Source organism: Myodes glareolus, chromosome 2, assembly GCF_982192425.1.
Source record: "Myodes glareolus chromosome 2, mMyoGla1.1, whole genome shotgun sequence".
Lineage (NCBI taxonomy): Eukaryota > Metazoa > Chordata > Mammalia > Rodentia > Cricetidae > Myodes > Myodes glareolus.
The window spans coordinates 45,764,386-45,781,671 of NC_142027.1; the positions used below are offsets into that span (position 1 = coordinate 45,764,386).

The 17,286-nt window shown below is 47.5% G+C and overlaps 1 protein-coding gene across 2 annotated transcripts in view; it reads right to left on the reverse strand.

The window, feature by feature from the left end:
- Positions 1 to 17,286, reverse strand: part of Arhgap31 (Rho GTPase activating protein 31) — a 109,801-nt gene that overhangs the window by 10,637 nt on the left and 81,878 nt on the right. Inside the window, exons 4-9 of one of the 2 annotated variants that reach the window (XM_048422452.3) lie at positions 12,823 to 12,905; positions 11,773 to 11,880; positions 10,799 to 10,941; positions 9,751 to 9,946; positions 6,783 to 6,907; positions 937 to 999 (exon numbers count right to left, since the gene is read on the reverse strand). In XM_048422452.3, coding sequence (XP_048278409.3) covers positions 937 to 999; positions 6,783 to 6,907; positions 9,751 to 9,946; positions 10,799 to 10,941; positions 11,773 to 11,880; positions 12,823 to 12,905 — 718 coding nt within the window. Of the gene's footprint in view, positions 1 to 936; positions 1,000 to 6,782; positions 6,908 to 9,750; positions 9,950 to 10,798; positions 10,942 to 11,772; positions 11,881 to 12,822; positions 12,906 to 17,286 lie in introns of both variants that reach the window. The other variant, XM_048422451.3, reaches the window with a different exon arrangement.

Here is a 17,286-nt window from a genome sequence, read left to right on the forward strand (position 1 = left end):
TTAACTGAGTAATTGATGTGGCAGGACCCAGCTCACTGTGGCTGGTGCCTGGACAGGTGGTCTTGGGTTGTGTAAGAAAGCAGGCTGAGCGAGCCATGAGGAGCAAGCTAGGAAGCGCATTCCTCCTTGGCCTTTGCTTCACTTCCTGCCTCCAGGTTCTGCCTCCAGGTTCTGCCTCCAGGTTCCCGCCTCAGGTTCCTGCTCTGACTTCCCTGAGAAAGTTACAAGATAAATAAACCTCTTCCTCCCCAGGCTACTTTTTGTCCTGGGGTTTTATCACAGCAATAGAAACCCTAAAACATTAGTTAGTGTTTACTGGCATGAACAAGCCTATCAAAACAGAAGCTCTGTGAAACTCATGATCAGGAAACTCACAAATTCAAGACACATGATTACCCTGGAATAAACCAGTGTTTGGCTCTTTCTGTATAGGCTTCCTCTGTCTTAGTTTTTAGCTTGTTGACTTTAATGCTGTCTAATTTTGAGTGAAAAGTCCCTGTGGTCTCCTCTGTGGCTAGAGGAAAGCTGGAAAAGGGAAAGTTCTAGACCTTGTTTGGGATAAGCCAGGGAGTGATTTGGGGCTAGGTGGCTGTGTATAAACATAACCATAGGTAAGCGACTGGGTACTAACTGGCATCTCACTGTGGTGATTTGAAAGAGACCCCCCCACCATAGGCTTATTTATTTGACACTTAGTCCCTAGTTGGTGGATTGATTAGCGAAGGATTAGGAGGTGTGGCCTTGTTGGAGGAAGTACCTAAGCAGGGATGGGCTTGGGGTTTCCAAACCCACATGCCTGCCTGCATGCCATTATGCTCATGATGACAACGGACTATCTGGAATTGTAAGCAAGTCCTTAATTAAAGGCTTTCCTTTATAAGTTGCTTTGGTCAGGGTGTGTCTTCACAGCAAGAGAGTAATAACGAAGACACTCACCTTCTACAGGCACTGAACACAGCGAGTCCATGCTTTTCGCTGGTCGGATAGTAGCTTTTTCCACTAAAGATAAGAGAAAAAAATACCCTGATGAATGTATATCAAGAAGAAACATTCAGAACAGCAGGTTAAGCATATGATAAAAATCTCCAGCAAATGGTTTCAAGTATTACACCATATTGTCTCCTTACAGAATTGCCCTGTTCCACTCTGCATGTCCCCACATTCCTGTTGGGGACTGGCCTCATGACAAGAGGGCACAGACTGGGTTTATTAATACTTTACAAATAAAGGTAAATTGTAATTTCATCAAACGAGAAGTCCTGAATCCAGTTTAACTGAACAAAGAGTGCTCAGGGAGTTGGAACAAAGGCTCAGTGGTTAAAAGCTCTGCTCTTTCAGAGAGCCTGGGTTTGATTCCCAGCACCCACATGGCATCTCACAACTGTCTGTAAGGCCAGTGCTAAGGGATCTGATGCCCTCTTCTGACCTCCCAGGGCACTGCATGAACATGGTGTGGACAAACATCCATACACATAAAATAATAAAGATACACATCAAATAATAAAAATAATGAACATGGTGCAGACAAACTTCCATACACATAAAATAATAAAAATAATTTTAAAAAGTACTCAAGATGGATTCATGGGGTAGACTCTAAGGAGCCTGGGAAGTCTCTTATCCAGCAGACTGGAGAACAGGACTGTTGGCTGCAGCCCTATCGAGTAGCACCAGGATTCTGGTACAAGTGAGCTGGCCTGGGGATGCCGCCATCAGCTTTACCCCGGGGGTTGTGCTCCATGGAATCTGTGGACTGGTTGTTTCTCACCCACCAACCTCTGCAGTGAACAGATCCCTACAAAACGGAGTCCCTTTGAACACAGGCTATGTACCTGATATACTTTACGCATCGTTATAAGTTACCATAGATGGGACTTGGGAAGTGTTGGTTTCAATGAGTCAGGAGTCCATCGCTAGCACAGGACCAGGCACAGTGGTGTAGGAGTTTGATCCCCAAACATTCATAGGTTGGAAGCTTAACTCTTCAGTACATCAGGGTTGGGAGGAGTTGGGTTATGGGGGCAGAGATCTCGTAAATGGCTTAATGACTTTCTTGCTGGGATGGGACAGCTGCAGTGAGAGTCTGTACTTTCTCCAAGCCAGCATGAGACTCTCACCAGAAGTCAAGGTGGGGCCAGCATGGCCGTGAGCTTAGACTTCCTAACCTGGAAAACTATAAATTACTGTTCTCTATCGGTTACCCGGCCTCAAGGATCCTCTTACAGTAAAGGAAGCAGGATTAGGAACAATCTTTCTTCCCGGTCAAGCCTGCTAGGAGGAAGACGAGAACCTGGAGGCTAAGGAATGCAGAACGAACTGCCATTAAGGTGACTCTGGATTTACACAGATCTGGGTTTCAGTGACTTCTGTCACTTTGGAGCTGTGCATCCTCAGACACACAACTTTGTCGGGGGTGGGGGGTTATACATCTTTTCATTCTTTTTCTTTTTCAAGACAAGGTTTCTCTATGTAGCTCTGTCTGTCCTAGAACTCACTCTGTAGACCAGGCTGGCCTCGAACTCACAGAGATCCACCTGTCTCTGCCTCCCGAGTGCTGGGGTTAAAGGCGTGCTACACCAAGCCCAGCAGATGGTATCTTTTTCATGAAATAAAAGAAAACAGAGTTGTTAAGACAAAATGAGAAATGACTATAAAGTAATTATATTGTCCTAAATTAGAACAGATGCTCAATTAAAAATAACACATAGTAGTGAGTTCCAGACCAGCTAGGGCTATATAATGAGAACCTGTCTTACGAAACAAAGCATACGCTCTGCGTCTGTTAGGATCAGCCAGTGCTCTCACCACAGGGGAAAATGGGAGGCTGTTCCACAGAAGCAGGCAGAGTTGGCACAAACTCAAATTGGGCAATAACTCATGCCTGTTTTTATTCCTCTTTTTTGAAAATTCCCCCTCTTTCTCCCCTGAATCCAAACTCTCCTCTTCTAAGAGGTTCCAAATTAAGCAGCTGGCCGCCTCTGCTTGGGGATTCTCTGACTCGGCCACATGGGAGGACTGGCCTCGGCTTCACTCAGGCCCTCAGGTTCACCGAGCGCCTCCAGCCTCCTCACTCTCAATGGCATGCCAAGATTTTTACCCTTGGAGAGCGGCTGTCTGTGCAGGATCATCAACTGATTTATCATCCTAAAGCTGCCTGGCTGGCGTCCCTCCGTCTGTGTTTTCTGAGACAGCTTTGACTTTGTTTTCTGTATCTCTCTGTCTCTGGGCTCCGGTTTTCATGTGTTGACCTTAAGGGGCCGGGACCAGGTAATCATGAACTAACCCCGAGTCAGCCCCCTCCATCTGGCCAAGCTCTGTAGCTTTCAGCAATAGCTCGGAAGCATTCCAAAGCATCTTCTCTCCATAGTAACTAAGAGTTTGGTTTGGACCCATTGACTTATGCCTATACTGAGAGGATATTTCTGCCTGCTGATCTGGCCTCCTGGAGGTCCACCCACTAGCCCTATTTTTTTAAAAATTGAATCTTATGTAAACCAGGCTGTCTTTGAACTCACTATATAGCTGAGGATAACCTTAAGATCCTGATTCTCCTGCCTTTACCTCCTAAGTGCTGAGATCACAGGCAGGCGCTACCGTGCCAAGCTTGTGCAGTGTTGGAAGGCTGAACCTTGGGCCTCCTGCATCCCAGATAAGAACTCTCCCGAGCTTTGTCCTCAGCTGTCGCCCTCCAGTCATCTGGTAACCTTGGTGGCCTTGGTCTCTTCTGATGATTCTTTCGCTCAGAGGTAAAGTCTCCAGCCCTATGACTTTGGGGTTCCTCTACTCAGAAGTTTATATTGATATAAAACAAAATTTAAATATTGAAACCGGTGTCTGGAATTTCTTCAAAGCTTAGGCACCTGTGTTGTCATGAACTCATTTGCTTTCTTAGGCTTTCTCATCTGTTTAGTTTTTTAAAATGTGCTTGAACATGTCCCTCTCTCCGCTGCCAATAAACTCCCAATACTAGTCATGGCTAATCAATTTTTAGAATGCCCTTAGGGGTCTTAGGAAATGGCTCAACACGTAAGGTGCTTGCTCTGTGACATGGCAACCTGAGTTTGAATCCCCAGCATCCACATAAGTCAAGACTAGCTGCACAGGTTGGGAGGCAGACACAGATAGTGTGTGTGTCTGTGTGTGTCTGTGTGTGTCTGTGTGTGTCTGTGTGTGTCTGTGTGTGTCTGTGTGTGTGTCTGTGTATGTGCTGGGGGGTGGGGTTTCTGGTCATCCAGTCCAGCCAAAACTATTCAGTGAGAGACCATGTCTTAACAAAACAAAACAAAACAAAACAAGGAGCAGTGGAGCAAGACACCTGGCATTAACTTCACAGGCGTGGGCACATGTACTTGCACACATATATGCATGTACCCAAACATACGCCACATACACATACAAAATTTTCAAATACCCTCCCTCCGTCATGGAAATGTTAGCATATTGTTCACATATGTGAATCCACTGATTTTCCATTTCAAAGCCACTCACAAAAGTCTTGTAAACCTATGTGTCACGGAGACGATACTGGAAGATTGCGGACTTCTGTGGCCTGCCTTTGAGGAGGGATCCCTGCCTTTGAGGAGGGAACTGTGTCCACGAGCCACACACTGTGGTCCTGAACTTCAGATTCTGAAGTCCTGTCTGGCTAAAGCAGCCTCTCCTCTAGCCATAGTTACTCTGGCGACACTGAAGGAGCCGCTTCGATGGAGTCATCTTACTCCCACCTCCCGCCAAAGCTCAGCTGGTTCTGTTTCCAATCAGTTGGTTCTCTATTAACCCAGAGGCTTCCAAAGCTGACTGAATGGTAGTCCTAGGGAGTTTTTTTTTTTAAGATTTATTTATTTATTATGAATACAACGTTCTGCCTCCATGTATGCTCACATGCCAGAAGAGGGCGCCAGATCTTATTACAGACAGTTGTGAGCCACCATGTGGTTGCTGGGAATTGAACTCATGACCTCTGGAAGAGCAGCCAGTGCTCTTAACCACTGAGCCATCTCTCTAGCCCACTTAGGGAGTTGTTAAAGGTCACTGACACTCAGCCCTTGCCACCGACCTCTCAAGGAGAAGCTGCTGTGGCTGCGGGACACTCTCTGGGTGACTCTGAGACACTACCCTGCCGAGTACATGCCACCTCATGAACTCAACCACCATTTGGTCCAGCACCTCGGATTTGTGCCTTTTGAAAAACCACAGAACTCTTTCTATTTCAAGATCACAGTCCATTGTTCATTTCATCTTATTTTGTTCTTTTGGTTTTTGTCTTTTTATTTCTGGCCTCTTCCGTTCCGTAACAAATCCTCTCTTTGCTGTGCTGAGGCAGTCTCTCATCATAGACTAAGGGTTTCCTGTCAGGTACTCACTCACTCTTCCTCCCACTGTCCGTGGAGAGTCCTAATTTCTTACTAGAAACTCAGGTAAGTATTTCTACATTCTGTCCCTTGCTCTGAAATCATCACTTTGCCTGCATAAAGAAGTTAGAGATATTGCCTCTCATTTTCTCTATAGAAGTCCATTTCTTCCCAACACGTAGTTAATATTTCAAACATTCATAAAAATTGAATACTTTTCTAAACCTACCATCTAATTTCAACGGTTGTTGGCATCTTCCTATTGATTTGATTTGTTCATTTTATACCTACATTTCCCCGAATCACTTGAAAGTGAGTCTTGTTATTTTGACATTTCACTTTAAGTACTTCAACTACAGCATAGACCTCCTAAGAACCATTAGCATATTGTACAATTTAATAATTCTTCAAAATCACCTAGTAGTGAATGCATACCCACAGTTTCCTATTGGGCCTTAAAATTGTCTTTGTAGCTTTTATAAAAACAGACAAATGAACAAACCAGGATGCAGATGAGATTTGTATTTGTGCCTTCACACTTTGCACGAACTAAATCATTGTGGAGGTTTCCCTTGGCCTTCCGTGACAATATTCAGGATGGACTGACCGGATTCTGCATTATATAGTGGTTCCCTCAATTCTTCCTTTTATCAGTTTCTTTCCCTTGCTCAGGAGTAAATCCATGGGGAAGCACCCCATTTAAAACCATAGCACTGAGGGCAAAGGGACAGAACTCTACAGCAGAATTCCAACTAATAGACCATAGCTATTTGAGAAAATTACAGAAATAGCTGTTGCAGGCAAGATCTAACCAGTGCTGCTGAAATACACAACACACAGCATTTTAACCCAAACCAGCTCTACAAACAGTAAGGCACTGGATCGTGTACTTCTTGACATGACTCAGAGGCAGGGAGCACACAGCCTATGTGGATTCATAGCTTCAGTCTAACCATGAGAAAACCTCGGACACACCCACATGGAGGAACAGCTCTACAAAATGTGTGCTGGTGTTCTTCCAATGTATCATGCTGAGAGAAACTAAAGAACAGTTCTACCGCGGAGGAGACTGAGGATGTACAGCAACCAGATGAAGTATGGACCCCAGGTTTGGATTGGACCAGAAGAAGGACATTTGTGGGACAATTGGTTAAATATGACTCTTAAGCTACATAAATCAGTCAATAGTATTGTATTCATATTATCTTTTTGTTTTGATAGTGGTTCTTTAGTTGTGATGTTAGCATTAGAACGTTTCATGAAAGGTATAGACACTGAACATTTTTGTAAGTAAAACATTATCATCATCATCATCTTAAAAAAACCCTAGTGAATCTGAATTTTTTTTTTTACTAGTTAATGTAAAGTGATCAAATGTGAAACCCAGCTAAGAACCACAGTGTGTTTGCCAGAAGCCATGGTGTTGCTCACCTGAGAGCCTTTGTCCTCTCACGAACACACTCCCATTTCTGCTCAGCTTGGATTTCGAGTCCGACCCAGAACGCCCCAGGTGAAATATTGATTTCCATTTCTTTGATTTACTGGAAAGCTTCCTCCTGAAACAACCAAGCCATACAGGTTAGTTGGACTTGTCATTTCAAGGCAGTGTTCCGTTTGAGGCACGGTCTACAGTAGACCAGGCTGGCTCAAACTCATACTTACTTCTGACTCAGTCTCTCAAGGGGGATTGCAAATCCAGGGGGGGGGGAACATTACAGTTACAGTTTCAGTTATGAGTGGCTTTGATAGTTCTAGAAGTTTCCCTCTAAAAGCCAAGATGCACCTGACTATAGCCTATCTGTGGATGCCCTGGGTGATCAAGCAAGTGAAGGCAGAGACCCTTCTCCTCGGAACTACAGCCAAAGATTGTTGTCTATCAAAGGCAGGGATGGGAGGCCAACAGAAGCAGCGGTCAGTGGAACAGAGATTGCAAGCAACACACAGTTCTGAAACCCTGGAGGAAGTCCATGAAACACCGTAGTCCTAGCTCTTCAAACGTGCTGAAGTTTTTTGTTTTTTTTTTTTTTTTTCTTGAAAAAAGGTGTAAACAAGCCAGAGTGGTGGTACGCGCTTTTAATCCTGACACTAGGGAAGGAGAGGCAGGAGGATCTCCGTGAGCTCGAGGTCGGCCTGGTCTACATAGAGAGTTTCACGACAGCCTGGGGTATGTAGAGACACCCTCTCACAAACAAACAAACAAACAAACAAACAAACAAACAAACAAACAAACAGGAGTGAACAACTAGGGCCACAGACCCCAGTTCTGTGCTCTCTGCCTGGTGGCCATGTGACTAGGATATGTCCGTGTGAGGTGAGGGCTGATAATAACTCAGGATAGAAGGGTGGTAAAGAATGCATTCTGGTGCTGTTGGGAAATCTGTAGCTTGCCAGCCGGGGTCAGGGGTCTAGGTAAAGAAATGCATCAGGGTCAGCACACCTCCTGCTCAGCCTCCTACCAGGCTGTTTGAGGATGGGGATGTAGATAGGTGACACAGCATTGGGCTGGCTCGTGAGAACCTGGTACCACCAGGGGTCACCACAGAGGCAGGTCCTGCTTCGGATCCACCCAACCAGGATCTGGAATGAAGCTCAGGGTGAAACCCTGTAACTTGGGGTTCTCACAAGGCACCTATATCCACAGGGCTCTCACTGAACACTGGGTCTCGGCTATAGCGAGTCTTCAGGATCAGTAAGAGACAAGCTTGCAAACTTGTTGCCTTCTCCCTAGCTTGGCTTGATAGCCTGAGCGCGTAGACTTGGGCTGTATCGTACAGGGCAGCATAGATTAAGCTGGCATGGCGCTGGGGCTGAAAGCAGAGACAATGCAGCGGATGGTCCCTCTGAGGTCCCCCTCTTCACCCCCGGGAGGGAATCTTATTCTGAATTGATTTAGAAAGGTGCAGGCCATTTTGTTCTAGGAGGGTACAAGTCCACTCTAGGAAGCAGTGTTTTTGCAGGGACGTTGAGGCACGTTGTGACATTCCTACAGCACAAGCCTCCTCTGCCAGGGTGGCAGATTTCTTCCTTTTTAAACAGCTCGCTATCTTGGGGAAGGGACTGGCTCGTGAAACAGAAAGGATGACACCATCCAGTGAAAAGGTGCCTTCGCCTTTCGCCTGCTGAGGGTGTGCGACTCTGGCTCCAGTCATTGCCTTCTTCCGTGGTGGGGTACAATGAGGAGGTGGACACTAATGTGGCAGAAGAAGAAATAAGGAAAGAGGATACCCTATAGGTACCAATGATGACTTGCTTTGAAAGGGAGAAGGACCAAGGAGATGGCTCAGTCAATAAAGTGCTTGCCACTCAACCTGAAGGCCTGAGTTGGATCCGAAATCACAAGTAAAAAGCTGAATATTACCCGACAGACCATGGGAACTGGGCAGCTTGGCTGTTCAGCCCTTTGTGTGTCAAGTCTCATGCACATACCATATTGAGTTTAATCTAAACGGCATTATTTATTTAAGGAGAACAGAGTACCCGCTTGTAATGCCCGTGCCTGGAAGGCACAGATAGGTGAATCCTTTGGTCTTATGGACCAGACAGACTAGCCTACTCCACGAACCCCAGGCCAATGATGGGAATGTTTTTAAAAAAAGGAAGGAACAAAGGAAGGAACAAAGGAAGGAAGGAAGGAAGGAAGGAAGGAGGGAGGGAAGGAGGGAGGGAGGAAGGGAGGGAGGTAAGAAAGGCAGGAAGGCAGGCAGGCAGGCAGGAAGGAAGGAAGGAAGGAAGGAAAGAAGGAAGGAAGGAAGGAGAAAAGAAAGAAAAAAGGTAGGTAGCATCTGAGGAACAAGCTGTTCCCTGGCCACACACCTGCAAACCTGCACACACATGTCTACATGAACACATACAAACATGCATGTAGACAGACACAGAAAGGAGATGAAAGGTGTTCTCTGGAAGGATGAGAGGAAGCGAGGAAGTCAGAAATGCCATCCCCGAGGGCTGCCACTGAGAATTCTCTGGCTAGAGCGGGGCCATCTGTCAACCTGTACCATCGTAGGTTCATCTCTCGGTCCTTTTCGGTGTCATGTAAGGGTGGAGGCCACGGGGAGGGAGCCAAGCATTCATTTTTGGCAACTCGCTTTGTAAACTGCTGGCCTGTTTTGTCTACTCTTTGGCAGGAAAGACTCACAACTCACTTGGTACCTCAGGTCTTTGGCAAGGGACCAGAGCTCACCGGGGCTCTGGGGCAGTGGGTGAGAGCATCACCATGGATGATGGTGAAACCTGAGGAGACGGCTCCCTTCCCTTCCCTTCCAGAACATCTCTCTGCACCCCACCTGGACTGCACCCCAGCCCATACCGCTATCACTCCTGGCCCTGAGACTGGACGCCTCAGCTCCTTTGTCCCCCTCCACCCACAAACCCTTCAGAATTCTGGAAGAATGCCAATTACTTGCTGTCTGGTAACTCGAGGACTGTGTGGAAGAGAGTGCCCATGGGAGGGACGATCTCAGGCAGGCTGTTCTCTCGTCGCTCCTTTCGAGCAGGGTGGTTTGTCGCCAGGCTTCGGGCCTGAGCCTCCTCCAGGCTTACCAACTTCATGGGCAGGGACAGGGCTGGCAAGGTCAGGCTTTTGGTGATGACACGGCCTTCTGGAAACCAAAGGAAAGAGTTTAGCTCGGGACAGGTCCGAGCTCTCACCTATAGTCCTTCCATTGAACTCCCTGACTGGGGGCTGCAGGCCAACTGGGGCTTTTCTTTTTCCACAGGGGAGTCTAGGGCAGAAGTTGTGCAAGGAAACTGTCGGCTCTCCTGCTCACAGCTGGTGGAGGGCAGAGAGGGGCGCCAGGAGGTTCCTGCTTTCTGGACTTTCCACGGAGGGACCCTTCATAGACTCATTCATTCATCCTACAATATTTCCTGGGTGCTTACTGTGATCCAGAGTTTCGGCAATGGTTCTTTAATCCCCAAACTCTGCTAAGTGCTGTGGTCAGATAAGAAGGTGGCTTCAACTAAAATGGAGTAGGAGGCTGCCCCTCCTCCCACAGCCGAGGACCGCATTCTTTAAGGCCATGGATGTCTGGGGTCTACTTTTCCTAGGCATCTGTCTCTAGAGGGACAGAGCATTTATCTAGCATATTATTCCCTCAGAAAGGGGTGGCTCTTTCCTCAGCCTCTACTTGGAGTGTTTCTAATACAGTCACTGTCTCCCCTCTGGGGTGTTCCCTTTAGGGTGACATGATGAAGGCATGGCTGTCGTACAAGGGTCTCCCTTCTCTGACGACGGTAACTTGAGGCAGTTTTACACACCCTCCCCTCACCCTACGCAAGGACATTTGACAACATCTGGAGATTGGTCCTACACTGTCTATGCAGCCAAGCCTGACCTGGAATGTCTGCTTTTCCTGCCTCCACTTTCTTACTCACTTATTTGGGGGCTCTATGATTAGGACAATAAAGGAGGTGGGGTGTGTGGGGCGTAGGCCAGGGGGAGCCATTACCATCCTGCTGCAGAGGCCCTGGAGCACCACTGTTGAAGATTTGATCCGCATGATTCAGTATGAATTCAATCACCACCTGCTGCACCCGGACTGCCAGAAAGGCTGCATCTCCGTTGCAAATAGTGGCTTCGATTTTTTTACACCTGCGCGGGAGAAACACAAGCAGAATGACTCTGCCTTACAATAGGGGGCAGTGAGCATGGCTGGTGGGCCTTTTGTCCGGGCCCCATGTTTTGACTTTTCTTTTAATATTTATTTATTTATTTATTTATTTATTTATTTATTTATTATGTATACAATATTCTTTCTGCGTGAATGCCTGCAAGCCAGAAGAGGGCACCAGATCTCATTACAGATGGTTTTGAGCCACCATATGGTTGCTGGGAATTGAACTCAGGACCTTTGGAAGAGCAGGCAATGCTCTTACCCACTGAGCCATCTCTCCAGCCCCATGTTTTGACTTTTCATGACCAATCAGAGAGTGTCTCCCAACAGAAGCGAAGCCCACCCACTGAATAGATGGGAAGTCACTGTCACACACTCTATAAATGCACAGGACGGACTTCTTTTTGCTTCATGGGATTCCCTTCCACCTTTATCCAGCTGTCTCACATGAGTCATGCATGAAGCAGCTGATTCAAGTCACAGGCATCGGTGGCCTCACCAAAGCCAAGAGAAGCCAATGAGCCCCAGAGAAAAAAAAAAAAAAAAAAGCCTTTTTGAGAAATGGTAGTAAACATAGAGACCTATAACTTTATCCACATTGGGATGGCAGCCAACAGATGCCTTTGGAGCCAGAGTTCCCAAGCTGGCAGGCCAAGAACTTAAGCTTTTAAGGCACTATTAGTTCATATATGCTATAAAAAGATCACCGAGCCTTAGGACTGTCTTCCAGGGCTTTCACTTTGAAGCACTCAGGCTTTGTTTCCACTCAGAGTATTATGGGCTGCTCTGAGCCCATGGATGGTAGTTACCTGAGGAGGTTCGGGGCCCACACCAGGGCCAGGTTCCTGGCGTGCATGTTGGTCTTGCTGCTGAAGGATGCGATGTGGGCCAGGTGTCGGATCAGGTATTCCAAGGTCCTGAAACGGTCCGTTTGTTTGTTGGATGTTTGGCAAAGTAAGAAATGTCAGCACCCGTGTGAAGCCTGCCACTTGACGGTCACACCCAAGGTGGGATGTAAGACACCCTAAATTATGAACTTTGAAGGGGTAGTGGGAAGAGATCAAGATTGACAAAGGAAGCTTTCTAGACCCCAGGGCCACTGACTTGGGATGGGGACAGGAGTCAGTGCTGTCAGATGTCAGCTGCAGCTGCTGGAGCAGGTCCACAGACAGGACCAGGGAACCACCCCGCACACCCTCAGCGGGCAGGGAGCAACTTGCTTCTTTTCCACCCTGGGAAAATTCACTTCCCTCACGATCCTCAAAGAGGTTCTCAACCTGATTGCCTGAGGACATCCATATGGCTACAGATTAACTTGCTAGCAGGTTCATCTCAGAGACAGATATTTGTCGACCACAAAGAAGTTCTTTTTAACACCACGTCAAACTCCGCCCCCTTTTGAAAAGTGGGCAGACGTAGGTAACACTGGGACAGTTAGTACCATTTGGGCTCATCTGTGAGACTAGAAAGGACAGGGATGGTGCCGGGGCTAATTTTAAGGAGCCAGGAAAGACAATACGCTCAAGAATCACAGTCACCCACAGCTTTAAGGCCATCTGGAATTCCAAAGGTTTGTCTAGAGTTTAACTCTGGTTACGACCCAGGAGGTCACCCTGAGGCTGGCTTGTGTGATAGCGAGGACGATGACTTTCTTTGGGACTCTGATGAGGGCCCTGCAAATGGAGACAGGTTTCCCTTGGCTGCCACTGTCCCCAGTTGTCCCCGCCCATCCGCTAACACTGACTGCTCACTGATTTCCAAAGGCGTCCAGGGAAGCCACCATCTGTTCATTTCCGCGGCCGTGCATCCCCACCTCCTCGATGTTTTACCACATCAGTGTCTGGATGATTTCTCCTTACCTATAATGGGGCGGGGGGAGCTCCTGGATAACATTCTGGATTCGGGCCAGCTGGCCCTCTTCCGGGCAATGAGACACTGCTTCCTGTGGGGAAGAAGGGGAAGTAGCCGGTGAGCACCCAGGGGCCAGCACCCTTCCTGCACGTGCTGGTCTTTCTCGGGACTCAGGCCCTCCAGCCGTACACCTGTGTGCGTGCAGACCCCATCCCAGAAGCATTCTGGTCCGTGGCAGCAGCCAGTCAAATGCCCTTTCTGAGTGTCACCGAGTCAAGGGTCTCCACTCTGTATGCACACAGGAGTGGGTGGGGCTCCGTGTGCCCTCAGATGCTGTTTGGTGTCTGGGAAAGAACAGATAGCATCTAAAAGTGTTCTGCAAGGCAGAGAGTCATAGAGAGTCACATTCAGAGAGACAGCATTAGACAGTGACGTCCCGGGACACACAAGTCTACTCAGCCCTTCTGGGTGTGAATAGCGACTCACTTGTCACCTAGCCTGGGACTATTCTATGACTTCTAGTGCTTCCCTGCTGCCAGTTCGGGCTGCCAAGAAGCAGAGAAGACGTGCCTTCCTTATCAGGGATAAGAGTTTTGTCCCCAGGATCTGGTGGCCTTGCCCTGATTTGCTATCTGCTTATATCCTGTGCGGGCATTTTGTTCTCGTCAGCCCAGGGCCTTGCAGGGGAGGCAGGAACACCATGAGGACAAAGTGATGACAGCCTGGCTCGTGTCCATCTCTCACTAGCCCAAGGCTGCCGCGTGACACTAACATCCCTGAAGACTCTTCAGTCCCAAACTGTTTCCTATCTTAACCCTAGATCCTACCTGTGTGCGATGATTACCATCGATGGTCAACTTGACAGAATCAAAAGCACTGATAAGTTTTTTGGCTTGTCTGTGGAGGATTATCTAGAGTAGGTTAACTGAAGCCAGGAGATGCACCCTAAATATGGACAGCACTGTTCCGTAGGTGCCCTGAATACAAAGGAGACATATAGCTGACCTGCTGGCCTCAAGCATCCTTGCTGCTGCCTGACTCAGTGCAATGTGACTAGCTGCCTCTTGCTTTTGTATTTATTTGGATAATCACCGCTGGTAGCAGCTGCAATGAAAGCAAAAATGAAGATTCAAATCTGCGGGGTTTGTATACTATTTGCCCACATTTATTAACAAATATGAGCGGGCATTTCTGGCTTGTGATTCTGGGGTGCTGGGTGTGGCTTAGTGGTAGAGCATTTGCTCAGCATGCACAAGGCTCTGTCAGCGCAACAAAACAAATAAACACCCAGAGTTCCTTTATGGTACTGTAGGATTTGGTGGTAATTGAAGCTTCTCAGAAGGGTGAAGCAGGAAGGTCATGAGTTCAAGGCCTGCCTGGTCTATAGAGTGAGTTCCAGGGCTTCCCTAATAACATATCAAGATCCTGTTTCAAAGATCACTGTCTTTATTCTTACTATTTGTGTGTGGGTGTATTTGCACATGGTATATATGTGAAGGCTGACAACAGCATGAGGGACTTGGTTGTCTCTTTCCATGATGCGGATCCCAAGGATCAAACTCAGGTTTTTGAGTCCTACCCCTGCCTTCTTTCTGGAGCATTATTTAGTAATCAGAATCTCAGGGGCCACCCTCCCAGGAGGCAGGGGGAAGCTCACAGGAGAAGGGGAGGTGAGCCCTCCAGGCAGCCAGGGCTGCAGAATACAGCATGGGTCTTCACAGCTTGGTTCCATGGAGCAACACACCCGGGAGAGTTCGGGAGGCTGCAGGACTGTCCTTGCACAGCCAGGGCCGAGGTCTGCAGAGCTTTGGGCCACTCCCCTCTTTCTAAAAGGTGTCTGGCGCTGAATGTTGGGGCCCTTGCCAATAATAGCAATGGAAAACTGAAAGACATATTTGGGTTTGTGACTCGTGTGTGTGTGTGTGTGTGTGTGTGTGTGTGTGTGTGTGTTACGGGGGTTGAATGACCCTTTCACAGGGGTCACCTAGGACTATCAGAAAACATAGGCATTTACATTATATTCACAACAGTGGCAAAATTACAGTTATGCAGTAGCAATGGAAATAATTTTATGTTTGGGGGTGAGCACAACATGCAGAACTGTATTAAACGGACAGCACACAGCACTAGGAAGGTTGAGGACCACTGTCTTAAGTGAAGGGGCAGGTTGACCCCTGATGCTTGCTGGGCCCAGTGGGAATTACCTTTTATTTCCTTACTCACAGTCTCTCCCCACTGCACCCCCATTCTATCCAGAAACTCACTTTCCTTTTCTTTCCATTCAATTACTTAACCAGACAGGCTCTTTCTGTGTAAGCCAGGCTGGCCTTGAACTCACAGTCTTCCTGCCTCAACCTCCCCTGAGATGGTATTTATGGGAGGTGATACCAAGCTTGACTTAAATCCTCATTTTTCTCTAGCGAGAGATCTGGCCACTGCAAATTCACTTTGGGTTTGTGTTCCCCAACTAAGACAGAAGATCTTGTTGTGGGCATTTTGGGGAGAAGAGTTTAAGTTTAACACACTCTAATGTGTGTGTGTGTGTGTGTGTGTGTGTGTGTGTGTGTGTGTGTGTAAACTGGAAGAGAAAGCTGGCCAATTTGATGAATGTTAGTCTCTGGGATGTAAGATCTGGGATGAGTCTGCCCTGTCACTGCTTGGTCCCTCCTTCGTTGTCCAGATGATCATCTTCCTGACTTTGGAGGAGTCAGGCAAAGGCAGGGCTTTCCTCCTGGCGGTGAGTCCTTACTCTAGGTTTCTGTTTCTCAGAAGCCACCTCTGCCCTATAGCTCAGGTCCTCCTGCCCAGACAGCCGTCATCACTAGGGTGACCCAACACAAATGAGCCAGAGGAACTTTCTCTAACTGAAGCCTGGGGGGATATTAGAAAATTAATACGTGTGTGTGTATGTGTACGTGTGTGCAAGCCAGAGGACAATATGCCTGTTACCTGCAGAGCCACAGGTACCCTGACTACAATGTTAAGTGTTATTACTTACTTAAAAATAACTATAAACCATTTTATTAAATTATTTGACATCATAACTGCATTTTTTTTTAAAAAGTGATAATCAGAAAAAAAATTTAGAAAAAGGTCATTTTTCTTGGCACTACAGGCCGTCAGTCTCTGGGGGATAATTACTGTGTGGCTTCTAGATAGTCCTTGTGTGTGTGTCCTCGTTCCATCACGGATGTAATCAACCCTGGGTGACCACGTCCTCCTGTGACTCCTCTGTCTCATCTCCCACCACGGCCACCTTGCTGGCTTCATGCTGGTCCCTGGTCTCTACAGGTTCTTTCAAGCTCAGCATCTCCCCCGCCCCCAAGCCAAGGCCTCTGGACCTGCGGTTTCTTGTTGTCACCCACTTCACCAGATACTGGTATAATCTGTTCCCTCACTCTATCCCTATCTGCTCAGATTCTGCCTCATGGAGAGAACGCTGGTGACCCTAAAATAGCAGTCCTGGCCCATTCCTATCTCTCCAGCCCTGGGCTATTTTTCTTCGCAGTGTTAGTAACACGATGTTTATAGTCCATAGCCGCTCTAACGAAGCATCTCTGTGTTACAAGAGTTTGCCATCTCTCTCTTTCTCTCTCTCATCCAAATAGAACTAAAGTGACAATAAGTAAGGCTTGCATCTGTCTTGCTCACCATTAGCTCTCCAGGCCCCAGACAGAGAAGGTCCTAACAAACAGCCCTTGAATGGAATAAACAACTGAATGAGTCAATATTCTGCTTTATGCTTAAAGATGGCCGACAGCCACACGTGGGCCACACCTTGGGGACAGTGCCACTCAGGAGCACTCTCCATTATGGTAAGCACTGTCTTGCTAGGATCAGCCTCTCGGCCTAGGCCCCTGGCAGGGCGACCAATTAGTTTGGCTTCCTCAAGGTTTAAAGTTTCTGAGACCAAGGGCCTTTCTTTTTTCTTTTTAAAAAGATGTTTTAAAAGATCTGGATTTTTAAATTTATGTTTGTGTGTGTGTGTGTGTTTGCGTGTGTGTGTGTGCTTGCATGAGTTATGTATCTCACTTGCACTGGCTGTTTAAGGAGGCTAGAGGGCATGGGGTCACCTGCAACTGGTGGTCATGATGCCCTGGTGCTGGGAACCAAGCTTAAGTCCTTTGCTACAGCAGCAGTACGTGCTCTTAGCTGCTGAGCCACTGCTTCACCTTCCTATTTTATTTTTAATTCTGTATGATGTGCATGCATGCATGCATGTGTGTCTGTGTGCATATGTGTGTGCGTGCTTGTGTGTGTATGTGCGCGTGTGTGTGAGTGTGCATGTGCATGAGTGCAAGTGTCCACACAGGCCAGAGATGTTGGATCCCCTTGGAGCCGGAGCTACAAGTGGGCGTGAGCTGCCAAGCATTAGTCCTCTGGAAGAGCAACACTATTTCCTAACTGCGGAGCCCCCTCTCCGGCCCCAAGTGTCTTTCAGTTTTAAAAAAGCCCCGGGCAAGCCAAGACAG